The 18943-nt window shown below is 37.5% G+C and overlaps 1 protein-coding gene across 1 annotated transcript in view; it reads left to right on the top strand.

Moving 5' to 3' along the window:
- Positions 1-1323: 1323 nt before the first annotated feature.
- The window catches only part of LOC103180203 (transmembrane serine protease 7), an 85756-nt gene continuing 68136 nt past the window's right edge, over positions 1324-18943 (top strand). Inside the window, exons 1-14 of the mRNA XM_007895903.2 lie at positions 1324-1377; positions 5204-5420; positions 6910-7040; positions 8809-8876; positions 9477-9670; positions 10060-10098; positions 11341-11569; positions 12359-12492; positions 14909-15021; positions 15298-15404; positions 16144-16280; positions 17094-17201; positions 18081-18185; positions 18274-18390. Coding sequence (XP_007894094.2) covers positions 1324-1377; positions 5204-5420; positions 6910-7040; positions 8809-8876; positions 9477-9670; positions 10060-10098; positions 11341-11569; positions 12359-12492; positions 14909-15021; positions 15298-15404; positions 16144-16280; positions 17094-17201; positions 18081-18185; positions 18274-18390 — 1753 coding nt within the window. The remainder of the gene's footprint in view (positions 1378-5203; positions 5421-6909; positions 7041-8808; positions 8877-9476; positions 9671-10059; positions 10099-11340; positions 11570-12358; positions 12493-14908; positions 15022-15297; positions 15405-16143; positions 16281-17093; positions 17202-18080; positions 18186-18273; positions 18391-18943) is intronic.

Genomic DNA, 18943 nt, shown 5'->3' with positions numbered 1-18943 from the left:
TGTATTCATTTTTGTTTTATTTTCACTTAAATTTTTGGCAGGGCTGTCTAGAGAGTTGTTAAATCCTAAGGACAAAATCTATGACAACAAAACACTAGACTAGATCAAAGTCCCAACGTGAGGTTTGTACCCAGAACATTGATGCATTGGATCTTGATCACATCACCATGTATTTCCAATATTTGCGGCATTTTTCCAATTTAATGTTTGCATTTGTAGCTTTTTTAAAATATCTACAGTTTTTTCTGCCTCTCTTCAGTGTTGGCTTTACACTCCATTTGAGATGTTCACCAACCAGTCTACAGCTCCCTCCACTGGCCTAAACAAGGTTGCTTCAAAGCTCAATTTGATAATACAGGACTGTGTTTATTATTAATTTTAAGTCTAGGTTTGCTTTAAGGGCACTGTGTTTACTTGAAGGTAGCGGAAAGTGGTGGAAGCTGAACTTTTTTAAAACCAGGAAAAAAAAAACCAATCTAACTAAACAGTTACGCAGAATAGTGCAGGTGACTACGGCATAGAGTTAATAATACTTGCATTTGATATTGCACCTTATCACGTTGTTGAGACATCTCAAAGCGCTTCACAGAATATATTGCAGAGTGGATTGATTGTATTGTGTGGCCAAAATGATAATTATAGTCTTAAATAATAATTGCATTTGATATATAGCGCCTTATCCCATTGAAGAAGCGTTTCTGCGTGCTTTACCGGATTTTACTGTAAACTGTAATTTGTAGGCGAACACGGCAGACAATTTGCATACAGCAATGTCATACAAACAGACACACACACAGTGAATGATCCCATTCCAAGGGATTGTTGACCAATTCACATGAAAACTCCTGGTGCTCTGGGCAGCAAGTAATATTTTGGAATTTAATGTGTGAGAAAGGTTAAATAATTTTCCACCCAAACAAATTGTGTTTTGAGTTTCAGCTTCTTTGTGTGTTTCAGGCAGTTGGAGAATAAATGGTTATTCATTTAATTGTCTCAGTCAGCAGTACCTTTGAAGTATAGCAATTTCACATTGTTTCTGATCTTTGTCATTCTAGCACAGGGTTTCCATAAGGTCGTCTATCATGTGGTACATGAAGGCACAGTTGGTTGATTAGCAAGGTAATACAATACCTCAATACAGGAAGACACTAACATCACTCACAGGTCTCATCCATCTGGAAACCTTTCATCAGATAAAACTGCAAAATGAATTCATGAATCGTCAGGATTGGGGAAACAGTAACAATTCATAGAGATGGTGTAGATGTTCTCTCTTAGACGCCTACTTGTTGGAAGGAGGAAGATAAGTTTGAAGATTTGGGGATGGCAGAAAATAACAGCAGTGAGCAGCCTGGCAAACCAGACGATAATCTAAGTGTAAGTGCACAAGATTCTTCTGTAATAAACAACGTGTTTTATTGAGGTTAAAAAAATTATGATATTTGATAAAAAGTTTGTTGTAATAAATAATAATCCTTGCATTTTGATATAGCGCTTTTCACGTCTTCTAGATGTCTCAAAGCGCTTCACAGAATATACTGTAAAGTGAATTGATTGTATATTTGTGGGCAAAACACAGCAGCTAATTACGCACAGCAGAGTTGTGATAAGATCCTGGATAAAATGTTGCATTTCCTCCCCATTATAACATTTTACTTGTATATGCAAGTTTCAAGAACTGAAAGTGAAATGGTAAGAGTATGTTTTTTTTAAAAAAACTGCTAATATATAATATACGCAAAGTTATTTCAGGCATTTCTGAATCTTTTAGATTAATGCTATTCCCATTTGGGAAATTGATGTATATGATTTATACACCAAATTGCAATATTCATTTTAAGGAAGTACTTTGTCATTGCATCCATGTGTTTAATGACGTTTCTGTCTACAACAGATAGAGCAGTAAATTTTAAGTCATTGAACCAATAACAGATCTTAAAACAGTTCAATTTACTTGACTATTATTTTAGATGCTTTGACTTTTGTGCAGGATAAGCATTATCAAATTCATGTTGCACTTATTTGAAATCAAGTGAATTAATAAGAAAGAGAAGTGTTGAAGGGTACAGAGAATGTGAGCAGGAGAATGGGTTAAGTTGGATGGTTAACCTGGAGCAAAGCACCCACATAGACTTGATGGACTCAATGGCCTGTTTTTGTATGTGAGATTCTCTAATTCTAAGTAAGTCTTAATATATTTAGAACAATAGAAATTTACGGCACAGAAGAAGGCCATTTGGTATTCCCATAGCATAGTGGTCAGTGCGCTCACCTCGCAAGCGAGTTGACCCGTGTTCGGTTAGCGGGCGGGTCGATACCTTAGACAAGATTCCTTGCTCTGTTTTCCTTTCCTGCCTCTGTTTATCGAGCAGTAAGTAGGAACTTGGTTGTTAGTCAATTGGTGCATACTTTCCTGGGGTAATAAACCCTCCAAAATGTAATCACTCAATCCATGACTGTTTGTGGGATATGGCTGTGTTCAATTGGCTGCTCCTTTTCACCCACAAAATACAGTCAATCCACTTTCCAATATTTTTTGTGAAGCACTTTGAGACAACTCAATGACGTGACAAGTCACTTTATCAAGTGCAAGGATTATTATTATTATTATCATCATGTTTCTGCTGGCTCTTTAAGAGACCTATCCTTTCAGTTGTATTTACCTGTCCTCCCATTCCCTGTGGGTTTACTGTTCAGTGCTCTCAGATTCTACTCTGCATAAAGGGCGCTATATAACTACTTGTTGTGGATTACTCCTTATTAGAAGCAATTGATTCTTTTTCAAAAGGCACAGTAGAACCGACTTTTTCTCGACTACCTGTAAAAGACACTCATTTAAAGAACTGTATTTTTAGCCACCCGGGGAGGAGTCTCAAAAGAGGGGAAATTATTTCCTTCCTTTGCTTAAGAGTCTTCAGTTCCAGCCACTGAGAATTCACACAGGCAGACTTTCTGTTTGGCATTTCTGGAATATTTAAAGGCATGTGGTGCTTCCTGAGCTAGACAATACAAAAATTTAGACAAGCCAAAACATGATCAATGGGGTACTGCTGAAATGGAAGCAGCTAAGATCATTGCAGCTTACTGGTACAAGGTAATATTAAGCTCCTTGCTGCTTGTACAGCTAAGATCGCCCTCCCCATTTAGGCAGTGACCTGATGGCTTTTCAGAAGCTATGTGGGATGAATCTGTGTGCCAAACCCCCCTCCCCTCCAAAAAAAAAAGTGGGTCTAGATTTACTCGATTTTCTTAATATTTTAAAACATTCAGAACTTTGATGAATTTAAGTTGTTGAATTCATAATGGGAATCCTGTCATTTGATATAATGATATAATTCATGTCGGGAGGCTGTCTCAAAGCGCTTCAAGGGATTCACTGTAAAATATAGTGACTGTGATTTGTAGGTGAATGCATCATCCAATTTGTGCATAACGATATCCCACAGACAGACAAAGTGAATGATTAATTTTACTTTGGGGGATTGTTTGACCAGAATTTCCTCCCTTTTTCTCAAAACAATTCTTGAGTCAAAAAAAAGTGAACACCCTGAACCAATAATTAATTCAAGGAAAAGCAATAGACATTGGATATCAGGTGATCTTAACATAAGCCAATGACTCATCACCCGTGTGTCACAAAAGTCAAAAGGAACACTGTTGGTAAGTGACAGCTCTAAACACATCATACTGAAGCACAAATGCCCTTCTGAATGTTGCTCAGAATGAACGTTGCAATCATCCAATCAGTAATATTAGCATTCTGTTTTTTCAGGGCACTTCTGTTATTGCCATATATTATAACACTGTGCATTTGTAATCATAATTTCCTCTAAAATCGTAGTTACTGTAATAATCCTCTCAGCGCATTTCAATCAGAAAATAACCGGTGTACGCAGAAAGCAATTGATTTTCTTGGAATTCGATTTGGATTCTTGAACCAATCATATGTGAATGAATGCCTAAAATATATAGACCCGCTATGCAGTAGTTGACCACCTCATTTTAGTGGGTGACCATAAAGAGTGTGATAGATGCCTGAGAGGGATGGAAAATATTCATTAGTCACATAATGAGATCCTGAAAGCTGGTGTCTGCACCTTGTAATCTAAGTCAGTAATAATACAGTGCTTTCTTTGATCTATTTATTATTCTACCACTGGATTAAAATGCCTCAAAGCTACATTTTGAAGTGACAGCCAAATGTCAATTCCACTGTCTCACTGTCAGCTAGATTTCCGGAGATGGTTTGAACTGTAATCCTCTGAGTCTGTTGTGCATTACTCTGTGTGGTTTTGTGTTTCCTTTATAATAATACAAGGAAGCCAAGATATACTATACAGTTGCCTGGATAATGTGGCTGCTCTGTTATCTTTATCTTAAACGATGGAATAACACAGCATGTATTATTGATGGCATTTACAGTGAAATTTAAGACTATCAGCTATTGAGCGTGTAGTGCAGTGGATGTTTGAAGATAACACCGTATTAAGATTCATAAACTCCTGGATTATATGGACTGGTTTTTACATTTGCATTGTTATAAAATGTGGCCCATTATCAAATATGTTAATAAAAATATATACTCTCTCTGACATTGGCAATCCTGAACGATTTTTGCAATGTTGTTGCAAAAAAATTTCCCTACGTTTTTACTGTAACACTGCAATTAGGAAGAGACTCATTATTAAAGTCCCAGGTTTTAGATTCTAAATACCACTGTACTCTATGAAACATTTAGCATTTCACATTACTCGACTATCCCCTGATGCTTTCCAGGGGTAGTCAAATATTAGAATTGGGACCTGGAACTTTCAGTTCATGTTTTAATGAGCTTCTATTTCCATATTGTACATTGTAATTCATTTATAATCAGTGAAATTCCAAAGCAAGCCATTACCAATAAGTTTACATATTATTTATCTTCTCTAACTTTAATAATTTGCCACTCCTACTGGTAACTGACTTGAATTTGATATTGAACCAAACCTAAAACATATCACATCTAGTTTGTGTGAACTGTTGTCATTATTGCTCAATGAATAGAGTGTATTAACATGTGACATTTCCTAACTAGTGGATTCATTATTAATCCTTTGTTTAATGACTACATGATTTGTGTGCATTCTCAGGTGGTTTCAATAGTAATTGATCAGAACTCCATTTTCATGCCCAAGAGTGATTTTAAAATATCTTTGGTGTGCAGGTTTCTGAAATCTCGGTTTACGTGACCAATGTGGATGGAAATGTGCCCGTGAAAAGAAAACACCCACGAAAAGGCCGAAAGAGACCCAGATTTTTGCGGAAACATCACCTCGATGAAAAGACCAAGTTCTTATTTACAAACAAAAAGATTATCCTCTTTACTTTGACAGTTCTTGTCCTTTTGGTTTTAACATGGACGTTACTGTGGATCTTTGTCTGTGAGTCTTTCCCCTACACTCCCCTTTTTTTGTTAGTACTTTATTCTCCATATTTGTGACACAGGTAGATTAATTAACATGTCCTTCAGGAATCACTTCCCTTTTGACAACGACCAAATATGCATTCATAGACTATGGGATGAGTACAATGACCTGTGCTCATCCCATTATCAATTTGCTTCAATTCTTGGGTCAGTTTAACCCTAAATTGGTCTAGGAGAAGTCCAGAGATTTAAAAATGCTCTTAATAATACCAGTGCCAAATTGACTTTGCTCTGGTTTCGCTTTTACTGCTCGTGGGCAGTTTAGTATCTGTGTTTGAGAGCTGCCCCTTGATTTGTGCAGGTGCCTACCTTCTTCGTGATATTTATCACCATATTGCAGTTATTCTTGACTATTCTCAGAAAGTTATTTTCTGGAGAAGTATGATACACATATCCTAGCTTACTTATATACTCTCTCTGACAATGGCTATCCTAAACAATTTTTCCAATGTTCTTGCAAAAGCTTTTCCCTGTTTTTACTGTAACACAGCAATTATTATTTCTTCATCTGGTATTCAAGAGCACTTCAATCTTTGTCTCTCCCTCCCATAAAGTACATACAAACACATACCTCTCATAAGCCTTTCTGTTCATTGTACTTCTCAAGGTTCCTCCTTCACCCTTCACATGTCTAGTTTTCGATACTCCTGATATCCATCACTCTGCACTTATAATGAAGGTCAGATATTCATATCAGCGTCAAGTCATTTTCATAACTGTTAATCCTTTCCTTACAACCGCTGAATTCCACATGCAGCAGCAACATGAATGTTGTCTTTTAAACATCCCTAGTGAACTTTCAATGACCCATTCGAGCCCTACTTCGACTTTGGAGCCAGAAGCGTGACTGTGTTGACCACTGACACTATCTTGCAATAGCTTTTGCTAAAAATTTGCCCTGGATTTAGATTTACTGTACTTTCTGAGAAATTCAGAGCAAACGGAATCGGTCAAATTGTTAAATTCTGCCTCAACTTTGAAACCAGTTTTCATTAAATGGACTTTTACAAAATAGGCTTCAAAATCATGACTGTATTTAAGAACTTGATGAATTCTAAACCCTTTCTAATGCTAAAAAAAAGTTTAGATCCAGATGGAATTTCTCTCCACTTGAACCTATAAGATCTTTAATAATCCATGTAGTGTTAGTGAACAATAATATTGTTCATCCACACTACACTTCTGTAATTACAAAGAAACGTGAGACTCTATTACACATACCAATATAAGCCTTACAATGCCATTAGACATTGACTGGAGCAAAAAAAAAATAGGTCTCAACATTTCCTTCATCAAAATCTGTTTCGGTTTGTTAATCCATTCAAAGAACTTACATAAGTTGCTATGCACTTGGTACTAATGATTGGACAAATGTAGTTCCAGGATTGTTAAAACAATGCATCGGAAATGTGCCTTTCTTTCTCTCCATTCTCTTCATTGTGCAGTGCGGACTGAAAATGGCAATCCCTTATATTTTGCTGGATTATTCCGTATAGCAAATTTTGAATTTGTTCCCGAGTATCGAAGAAGGGATTCGTCTGAATTTCTTTCCATGGCGGAGAAAGTTCAGCAAGTGGTAAGAAAACATTGTATGATGCAGGGCGCCAGTATATTGCATGCATGAAACACAGGAAACATTCTACAATGACTCAACTGCTTAATCTGTGAGCAAGGCAGCTACAAATGAACATGTACTGACTGGACGGGGCAACGTGAAATGTATTCCACATACCATCACAGTTGCATCACCTCTACCCTGTAACTCGTCATTAGAATTGTGAAACAGTTATGAAATTTAGTTTCTGTTGGATACTTACTTCTTTGAACATAAAATTAGGGATTGGCTTGGACTCCTCTCCCCGCATCACGGTTGATACTTTGTACAGCTGGACCCCATTGTGGCCCTTCATGTTGCTGTATTCCCTGAATATTAGTCAATAGCTCATAAGATAACTTTTACGGAAGGTAGTGTCAGATTACATAGATAGAAGACAGAAGGATTTAACATTTCTCTGATCGCTATAGTAAGCAATTGTTTTGCTTGTAGCAACTGGATCACATACCAAAATGATTGTTAGTTTTAGTGATCAGCGTATTATAGACTCTACAGTTTATGAACTGCATATTTTTATATACAAAGCAGATTTATATGTCTGGGAAGATTACATGCTTGTTTTTTTTCCCCAGAAGACCGAATGTTAGTTTACCTAGAGTTAACAGATTGACTTATTACGAGGCGATGTGCAAGAGAAGAATTGTGACACTTTGGAAATTAAAAACTATTTGAAATAACTAGTCCAGTTTAGTTCTGAGAAAGGGTGTGGATGAGTGATAAAATTAGATAATTATAATAATAATCATTGCATTTGATATAGCACCTTATGACGGCCTTCGAGACTACTCAAAGCACTTCACAGAATATACTGTCAAGTGAATCGGCTGTATATTTTGTGGGCAAAACACAGCAGCCAATTGATTGATAAATGAAGTTGATGTCCTTTTTGTTACTGTAACTTTTGCTATTGATGAGCAGGTGAATTGTTGGTTGTTCTGGGAGCAAAAAAGAATTGTTCAGGGGAATGTACGGAGGGAATGAGCAATCGAGGGAGAGAGTGAGTGGGGCTGAATATTATAATATAAGGAAACCCCCACAAGTACCTTCCACCTGTTGCAGGAAAAATCCCATTGAGATCGTGAAATCTTAGTATTGTCCTAATCTGAAGGGATTTTACCCATCTCTAATATGTTTTTGTTTGGTGCCTTCAGCCACTACACCCCAACTACCTGGAACTCCCTGCCTCAATCCTTCTGCTTAGTCTCCTCCCTATCCATTTTTAAAACCCAACTGAAAACCTATCTCTTTGACCGCACTCCCCCTCTCCTTTCTTCCTTGCTTAGCGTTCAGCCCTGTACGTTAGCTCACTCTGAGATGTTATCCTGTGTGAAAGACACTATATAAATGCATCTTGTTTTTTGCATACAAATTAATTAGAGTACATCTGATCGTTATATTTGAATGAGTGTTATTCTCAGTTACAGCAGTGCAATAGTTAACTGGGTGATCTCCCAGTATTGTAACAAAACTCTTGTCTTCTGAATAGATAAGTTAAAATCAACCATCTGTTCAGATTCTATAACTGGTTAGCTTTGCGGTTTAGGTTGCTGTACTATCGGGTTCCTCCATCATGGAATGGTGTTATGAAGTTTACATCCATTTGTAAATGAACTTGTCACTCAAATAGCCACAGAGAAGCAGGTTCAGTAGCTTGTTTACAGCTGATTATAATTACACACTTCCATTTCATCTGGTCCATTTTTCGCCTTGTATTTTCCTTCCCCTTCAGATGAAGAATGTTTACAAGAAATCGCGTTTCGCCAAGTTATACAAGCAATCAATCATCTCTGACCTGAGGTAAGGTAAACACGCTCAGCTCAACAGAGTGTGACATGGGATGTGAGGATTATCCCAGTTGGTGATTATTCCTGTTGCCTACCACTGAAGGAAATGCGTGCATTGGGAAATTAGTCATAGAAAAAAATAAACTAAAATATTATTAAATGCAAATTATCTTTGTTTCTATTTTTTTTCCCACTATACTGAACAGAAATTCACATCATAATACCATTTCAGGAAAATATATATTGTCAGTTTGTGTATGTGTGTGCGTGTATATAGATATAAATATCTATATATTAGATATATCATATTATAAATATATATATCTGGCCTGCTCTCTGGAACTAAACCCCAGAGTGCCTCTTCCTCGCCCCCTCACCACCTTTAAAACCCACCTTAAGATCTTTCTTTTTAGCTTCACTTTTAGTCAGCCTTCTCCTTTCCCTCGACTCTCCCCACTCAAGTCTGGACTTCCAGTCAACTCTGTGAAGCACTTTGAGATGTCCTCCTGACATGAAAGGCACTACATAAATGTAAACTTGTTGTTGTAGATGTTGTATACATTTTATGAATGCCCTTTTTGTGAACATGACCTCCTATGTGTTTCTTTTCTAGTAACAACAACAATGGTGGCGTCCTAGTTCACTTCTGGATTGTCTTTGTGGTCCTAAATGTGAAGAGTCAATTTATATGTGAGGATTGTATCAGCGCTGTCCTAAGGGATTCCATTCAGACCAGTCTGGTAAACCGTTCATCGGTTGGATATCTCCTTGGACTTCCTGTGGACCTGGACTCGATTGTTGTTAATGGTCATTCTTTAGCCCTTTTTTCTCTGCTATTTGCTACAAAGTGTATTTACCACTATCAGTTCTTTAGTTGGTAATTAGTCTGGTTCCATTCTCTGCTGTCCATCGCCATACAGCAGGTTTAGAAGTTTGAAGATGTTGGAATGATGAGAAAACATTTTCCGATTCTGTATTTTAACTATTGCTTGTTTTTACTCTGTGATCAACAAATTCAAGGGCCTTTTGTCAATGCATGTGTGTTGGTGGTTTCTCTTGAGGATTCCTTGTATCTGCGTTGACTTTGTTTCAGTGTCTACTATCACAGTACATTAACTGCACTCCAATGTTGTTTACACACAATGTGTACAACTTGTAAAGTACTAATGTTTAAACTGTTATTTTTTACTTAATAGCTGCCCTCCGGTCAGATTACATTGCCACAGCTACACCAGGTGAGATTTGTTTTAAGTGCAAATATTAAAACAAGTTTTTGATTAAATTGTAACTAAAGGTATCTGCATAACATCCATTAAGGAGTAAACCACAGCAGTACAGGGAAAAGGCAGGTAAATGGGACTGAAAGGATTGCTAGCTCAGACAGAATGTGCCGAATGACCTTCTTCTGTGCTGTAAATTACTGTGGTTCTAAGGAGAGAGAGCTGGGATTTCTAAAGAACTTTTAAAACTTATTTCTGTGCAAATTGAGCAGTTCTGTGTACTTTTCAACTTTTCTTCTTTTTGATAACTTAATTATTTAATATCCTGCTAGTCAGTAATACTTAACGCTAATACTTATTAATCCTCGCATTTGATATTTATGTTGGGAGACAGTCTGAAAGCACTTCACAGCCTTCACTGTAAAGTGTAGTGACCTTGTATTTGTAGGCAAACATGGCAGCCAATTTGCGCATAGCAGCATTCCACAAACATCCAAGAAGTGAATGACCAATTTAACTGCGAGATTGTTGGCCACGACACCGGGAAAAGCTCCTTTATCTTTTCATCAACAACAACAACAAGATTCCATTTATTGAGCGCCTTTCACGTCAGGAGGACGTCCCAAGGCGCTCAAATTTATCATGGGATTTTTAACATCCACCTGAACAGGCAGACAGGACCTCAATTTAACGTCTCATCTGAAGGACGGCACTTCTCTTATGCAGCACTTCTCCAGCACTGCATTGGAGTTTCAGCCCAGACTCTCAGCTCAAAGTCATAAAGTTGGTCTCGAACCCACAACCTCTGACACCGAGGTGAGAATGCTACCAACTGAACCAGGCTGATTGTCAAACTACATTTGTACTTTCTCACACATTTTGTTCCTTCACCCCTCTCACGCATGTCATTTCTCTGAGACCTGAGAGATTTGTGAGAAGATAGAAATATGTTGCCTCCCTCTCTGAGTCTCAACAATGTGATTCCTCTCCCTACCCCTCCCCTCTAACTTCTAACTAGCCTAAGGAAAATGAAGCAAAAATTGAACTCATAGGTACTACTTTTTTATCAGCTCTCAGTTTAGTTCTATGTGGCTCTCGACCTTGGCTCTTGAGAGACCACGGTGGTATAATATCGGGTTGTTGAAGGAGTCCGTCCCTCAGTCAGAATGAGTAACTGTTTCATTAAAGCATGAATCAAGGCTGCAGTAGCATTTTACTTTAAATTAAAAATTGACGTTAGCATTTTGATGCTTTCAGGTTCCAAATGTAGTAGAGAAAAGCACGCAGACCGGCCCGGTGTTCAAGTCCCTTTCAACTTGTCTGCTGCCTCTGGAAGTCTGAGCTGCCACTACAAACTCACATCATTGCTAGGACACATCATTCGCCTCTCTCTTGTGTCCCTTCAGTTTGTACCTGACAGCTGTGTCACAGATTCCCTCATTATTTATGACTCCCTCATGCCTATCAGAAGTAAAATGTTATATGGGTATGTACAAAGAAACAAACAATCCTTGCATTTGATATAGCGCCTTTCATGTCAGAAGGATGCTTTTCAAAGCTCTTCACAGAATATATTATAGAGTGAGGTGACTGTGTTTATGTGGCATAAGTAGCTGACATGGCATTGTATTTTGCACATTCTCATGATAAACTTTTGCTAAACCTGACAGCTTATGATTCTGGCAATCATACCAGATTGTCAAACCATCAAGAAAACCTTACATACTTGTTGGATATTTAGTACTATCTTCTCAGACATTGTACAGTGGAAAGGTGTTCAGATATTGATTTCTACCTTTCGACCGCTTGTAACTGCTGTGAATGACAGACACAATATGTGAATGACTGAACACACCAGCAATGGAAATGATCTCTTACTAAAGATTTTATTGGTATCTGCTAAAAAGAATAGTAACAAAGATCATGTGCATTTGTTCATTTTTTGTAAATAAATTCCTAATGCAGCCATTTCATGTATAGTGATTCCAGCTGCAGAATCTTATTGGCAAAATGTGAGGAAAATATACAAATTTTGCCCTTAGTTCGTGGTCTCGGGTTGCTTAGATTGTTGATTTGGATCAAAGTATCGATTCTATTTGGACTGAAATTACATTCAGCATTATGCATATATAGTGGCTTTAGCAATGTGATTCCCCCCATTATAATTGCCAATGGCACTACCTGTGAAGCTGACCAGAATATTAGCTTTATATCTAAGTCAAGCATTTAATGAGCATGAGTTCATTTCTATCACTGGTGTCCATTTTTATTTCAGAGTCTGCGAATCCTTTGGGTCTACCCCAGTTTCCTTTGTGTCAACTGGCAACGCTATGTTCTTGTCCTTCAAATCACTCAGGGTGCACGGAGTGAAAGGAATGAATGGATACTTTGAAGCAATTCCACAGGAAAGTAAGTTGTAAAACAGCTTTAAGTATTGTAATCTGTATTGTAATTCTTACCAAAACATTGATCGAGTTCTGTGCAAGATCCTATGATCCGTTGAATAAATTGGTGACAATCTTAACTTAGCAACTAGGTCCCAGTTCCTAAATCAACATCAAAAAATTGACCATAATTTATTACTTTAGTTTGAATTGGACAATCTGCAGTTACAATGGATTACTCTTGTCTCATGCATTCCATGTAGGGAATTTGTTAATGTAGGTTACATTCCTCCGTTTGATAAATTTAGCAACATTGTCCCTATGCACTTATAAATAAATGAAATGCAATTTTAAAACAATCATTTGCTTTTACTTCTAGACCATTATGGCACCTATAATTAATGGAATATTATTTACTCATAAGCACAGAGGTGCATTTTCTAGACATACAAAATAGAAGAGAATTTGATATGAGATGTACGATACAGATGTGTGACTGAAGCCTACATTACGTTGCACGACATGGAGGTCCCAGAATAGACTAAGTCTCATGTGAGGCCTATCATGAGATGATTGCTAGCATCCGCTGGCAGTCTTTTTGTTCAGACTTTATAAAGAGAATTCCTTTTCCAAAACATAGTGAAAGGTTGTTAGGCTTAGCAAATGCATGTAATTGACCCCAGTGATTTTACAGAAGTCCCTGCACTGATGAAGGCTCAACTTTATCTACCTGCTTTAGAGAAGCGGCCCTGTGCATAAATGTATATTTGTGAAGCAAATGCATGTATTGGATGTTGTGCCTCTGGATAGTTAAGAATTATTCACTTGGTGTGCACTGATTAAACACATTACATGCTCCAATAAATTACCACCACAGAATTTTTTTTCAAAGAAAAACTTGCAGTCATAACTAAAGTTGAAAACCAAAAGGTTGTAGGGTTCAGTCCTCCGTGGTTGGTTTAAATTCAGTTGTCAGGTTTGCACCTTTATTGGTCAGTCCTTCAGTGCTCCACTGGATGGAGCAATTTTCAATATTTTAAATTCACAGGAAAACTCACTCAAGCAACAAAACTTTGGCTGGTCACAAAACTGACCCATCAGTTCCAAAGAAGTATATAGACCTGACCTCACTCAGTGTGTTTAGAACCTACAACGTTTAGATCATTCTAGTGACTGAGTTTCCAAAGATAGAATTGTGATTTATTCACAGTTATATATGTATTTCTTCAATGGTTCACCTCTTTGAGAGTTGGTAAGCCGGGTATCCTTGGAGCTGAGTTAGTGACATCCTTGGTAATAAAATGTTGGAATCGAGTCACTCAGCTGTGTGGCGGTCTCAGTTATCCAATTCCTGAGATCTGCAGTACTCCAGGGCACTGCTGATGACTGACCGACCAGCCTGACTTATTGGCAGACCTTCGAGGACAGACCAGGCACCTTGGAGTAGGGATTCTTCCTTCTTGACAGCATCTGTAAACCCTGCAAATCAAAGCCCAAATGGGTGGGGTGGTTCTAGCTGAACAAGCAGTGAGAAGCTTGTTGACCGTGCTTGCAATGGAAATATATGCATTTTTAGCTGATTGAAACCGAACAGTCCTCCAATACACATTCTGTTTCCCCAAGCCTTCACATTCCATTCCAGACGCAGGGAAATTTCCATATGTAGCTGACATACATATTGGAACTCTGTCTGGTTTGAATACTCTTAAGCACAGCGAAGGGTTTCCGCACACCCTTCTGTCTAAAACAACACCTGAACATTATTACAAGTGGGATAATCCTAGGATAATAATAATCCTTGCATTTGATGTAGCGCTTTTCACGTCTTCTAGACATCTCAAAGCGCTTCACAGAATATGCTGTAAAGTGAATTGACCGTATATTTGTGGGTGAAACACGGCAGCCAATTGCGTACAGCAGTATCCCACAAACAGTCGTGGATTGGAAATGCCCAATTTATTATTGTTTTTGTTTTTGGAGGGATTATTATTAGGCGTGTGGAGTAAGGAAACTTGCCCAAGGTTTCACCCTGCCTGGAATTGAACCCAGGTGTCTCGCTTGCAAGGCGAGTGCTCTAACCACTGAGCTACAGGATAACTGAGGGAAGGAGGTAAATTAGAAAAACATGTCTTTGTGATCTCCTTGTTGGTGATGATTTTACTACAATCATAACTTCTCAGAATAAAGAAACATTGACAGTGACTTGTCTGCCTGTCCACTTAATTGAAGTAGAATGAATGTGAAGGCAATGTATCCTGGTGAAGAGATAAAGTGAAGAAAGTTAAAATAATAAAAGTAGTAATAATAATCCTTACATTTGCTATAGCGCCTTATCAATATCTGCAACATCACAAAGTGTTTCACAGGATTATTATTGTGAAGTGACTGTTCAAATTATAATTTGTAGGTGAACTCATGATGTTTTTTATATATTTTTGCAGAATACGAAGGGACTTTAATAACAACAGATGGTACAGGTTTGAAAGGAAACATAACCAGTCCTTATTATCCAAGTTTTTATCCTCCAAAATGCAATTGCAAATGGACGTTCAAGGTAATGTTGCCTTTGTATTTAAAAAAATTGTTCCATTTCTATGTGGCTAAATGTTAATTCATCATGAACATGTGTGCATATTCTAAATTTAATTTACATTTATAACAATGATATATCCCAATAACTGAGCTATTGAACATCCTTTACTATGCAATTTGGCACAGTAGATGTACACTAGAAAGTATTTTATTTGAGTGAGACTGCCCTGCTAGATTATGTATTTCTTCAATGTGTTACCATTACGTAAAACCAAAGGTGCTGTTGCGTTTACTTCAGACCTCTACAGACTCTCTTGGGATTGCATTGACATTTCATAACTACATCCTGAAAGAGAAGGGTCTTGAAAGATGTGATCACGGTTGGTGGAAAATAAATGAGAAGATGTGAGTGTTGATATTTTGTATTCTTATTTCTATTCCTTCTATAGATTGTGAGGTACAATTTACAGTGCTTGATTTTTGTTTAGATAGTTCCATCGTCCTTTATTATTACATGGCTATATCTCATGAAGATTTAGAACCATCACAAAAGTTAATTCCTGACAAATCTTCATAAATCTGACATAATAATAATAATGATAATAATTGTTGCATTTGATATATGCCTTATTCCATCGTTGAGACATCTCAAAGCACTTCACAGAATATACTGTATAGTGAATTGAGTATATATTTTGTGTGCGAAACATGGCAGCCAGTTGCGCACAGCATATGGTTTCTAGTCTTTATGCCATATTACAAAATGTTATTTAGGGTCTAATGTGGGAATCTGCCACCTCCAACAAGGCAGTGCACCTCCCAATACATCCTAGATTATGTGAGTTCACAATCTTAATGTGGAATTTGAACCCAGAATCTTCTGCATCCCAGTGAGAATGTTACCAACTGAGACAGGCTGACACAGGACCAAAATTTAAACCTTCAATTTAATGTTAAATTTAAATTCGATTCTCTGTCCCCCCACCCCCCACCCCTCCACCCCCAAATCTGTATTATTTGGAAGGCAAAAGTTTTCTAATCCATGGTTCTCCCAGTTTAAGATGCAGCTTCAACATTCATTGGAATATTGAATGATATTGCTGAATTGGGCATTTTGTAACCTGGACTTGTGCTTTTCAAACAGGTACTGCGGTTATCAAATAGATCATCAGACAGTATTCCGGGTAGCAAATGTCTTAGTGAATATCATGTTCCAGTGCAGTGGAAAGCAATCGGACAAGGCACTTCTGGCAGAGTACAGCAGTTACAACATCAGTCAGCGTAAGCTCGTTCATATCTTCTCTTTCAAACCATAAGCATCTCTGCTCATGGTTATCGATAAGCTGACAGTTCACTTAATTAGTGCAGTGGATTTTACATCTAACTCAGCAAAGCTAGTGGTCTGGGGCATTGTGTGGATTCAATAGAAGTTGAAGCAGATTACCTGCCTCAACCACATGAGTGTGGATTACATTGTGGAACATTGATAGCAAACCTCTTTGACTTGGAGCGTGCTGTGGATTGGTGAATGGCTCCTAAAGGAAACAAAAAAGGAAATTGACAGTTAAAATGAAATGTAAGCAATAATTGGTGGCTTATTTGTATTTTGGAGCCCGTTTCAACGTTCTTCTTCAGAGAGATATTCAGGAATTGTCTTTTCATTACTTGCCTCATTGAATAGGAGCAGAAAAGATGATCTTTTAAAAAAAAAACTGCATTTTTTTTCTGTTAATGAATATTTGCACCGATAAAGAAATGGTTATGACAGAAATGTGCCCGTCACCGCAAGTGATGCATAGGAATCTTAGAAGCATGGTTCATAAAACAAAGGGGGTAAGATAGTTGTATTATTCCCTCAACCCCCCTTTCCCATGAGCTCCTGCTGCCCAAAACATCACAGAAAGTTGCAGGCAGGTTCTGAAGTGAACAATCTTACTCAGTTGGATAAACACAGAATCTAACTATGATGGTAAGTGACCTTATATGTATGGTGGAGTTGTTCTTTTAATGACTTGTTTCTTCTGTTTATTTCCGCCAGGACAATGTTAACATTGTTCAGATTAATGAGTTCAATTCTCATTTTTTTTTCTAAAGCTTGTCCTAATGGATATTATGTCTGCTCCACTGGTCTGTGCATCCGACAGTCTCAGCGTTGTGATGGATCAGATGACTGCTTTGATGAAAGTGATGAAGTATTTTGTTGTAGGTACCTCCAAAGCATTCTTTCCTTAAAGGTGCACTGTAATCTCGCGGGGACGGAGGAGAGGCGTTTGGCAAACGATTTTTCTCGTTTGAGGAGAGCAAAGAAGAAGGGGAGCAGAGTAGTGCTTTTATCAGGATGCTATGATGTAGCAAGTAATATACATTTGGATGTCAATCACTCAATCCATTGTGTTTGTATTTTTTTTAAAAAAAGTTGCCAAGCAGAGCCAAAGTACAGGAGTTGCTCTATGTAACTAGATCTCAAACTATTGCCCGATCCCATCATTTGACAAAAACGCAGCATTAAATTTGTTGTTTTCTGTTTTTTTTGTGTGAAAACGACTGAACCTTTTTTGTGTTTACGTGCATTTGCACGTGTACGTACACATATGGGTAGATCTTCATCTAGGTTTCAATCTTGTAATTTTTCTTGCTGCAAGTTGTTAAAGAAAAGCTTCAGTAAAAAATCACATTTTTGTTAAGAAGAGTATTACAAAATAGGCCACTGAGGTCGTAATAAATAGCCCATCACTGCTTTACAATGCACTATTTATTTATTGGCAGTGTAGACTAAAATGATTTAATAATTTATGGTGAATGATTGTTCTTGTGCAGGAAGGAGGAGGTGAGGGGCTTAATATTATTGGGGGGGCAGCAGATCAGCAGTAAATTACGGTAATTTGGCGAATGTTCATCTTGATTCCCTTGGGAATAATAATGTAAACTACAGATATTTTATATTTCTATCAGGAAAATGAGGGGTAGGGTGGAGTCAGTGATTTGGTAGTTAATGCTTGTTCCATGGAAGGAGCAGGTTTGATGGATTTAATACTCTTTCTTCAATCCAAGCCTTCTTATGTTGCCTTGTGTTCACTTTAGCACCAAAGGAGTGCAATGCAAGTTCTCCACAGCAGCATTTTGACCTCATCTGCAATGGAGTTATGGACTGTGAGAATGGTACAGATGAACTCAACTGCACTGACCGTGAGTCTTTAAGAAATCTGAGTGAGATGCATAGATATGTTTATAATTCCTAATCTCCAAAATATCAATCGTCAACTTTAATTTTCAGCTGTGCCTTGCACAAACATCACCTATAAATGTAAGAATAATATATGCATTCAGAAGAAGAATGCCAAATGTGATCGGACTATAGACTGCCTGGATGGAAGCGATGAAATAAGTTGTGGTGAGTTTAACGGTTGTTACTGATGAGGATTTCCATAATTGAGAATCAGTTTGTCACCCATAGAATTTTGGATAAACTATAATAATAATAGTCCTTGCATTTGATATAGCCCCTTATGACATTGTTGAAATGGCTTAAAGCGAAGCATTTAACAATCTAAAGTGTAGTGACTGTGTATTTGTTTGCGAGCATTGGCAAAAATTCACTAGCATTGTACACAGCAGAGTCTGCTTAAAACCCATGTGTAGATATTGGAAAGAAATAACATAACTTTTATAACACTTTATGTTTAAATATGTCAGGTATAGTTTTTTTATTATTTGCTTAAACAGAAGCAGATTTTTAAACTATTTAAGAGGTTGCATTGAATTTGTCATTTATGTATTTTAGACAGTAATACCTCTTTTATAGTACAGGACATGATATTGCATTGCTTGTTGTAGTAGAGCAATATGAACAATAGAGACTGACACATCATGTAAATTTGAATTGATTCAATGATTCTCATGTGATTGCAGCCCCAGGCACTGACCTGGTAACCCCAGCAAGATGG

Source organism: Callorhinchus milii, unplaced genomic scaffold (assembly GCF_018977255.1).
Source record: "Callorhinchus milii isolate IMCB2004 unplaced genomic scaffold, IMCB_Cmil_1.0 Scaffold4, whole genome shotgun sequence".
NCBI lineage: Eukaryota > Metazoa > Chordata > Chondrichthyes > Chimaeriformes > Callorhinchidae > Callorhinchus > Callorhinchus milii.
Note: the sequence above shows the minus strand (reverse complement) of the source record. Positions and strands in the feature narration are given on the sequence as shown.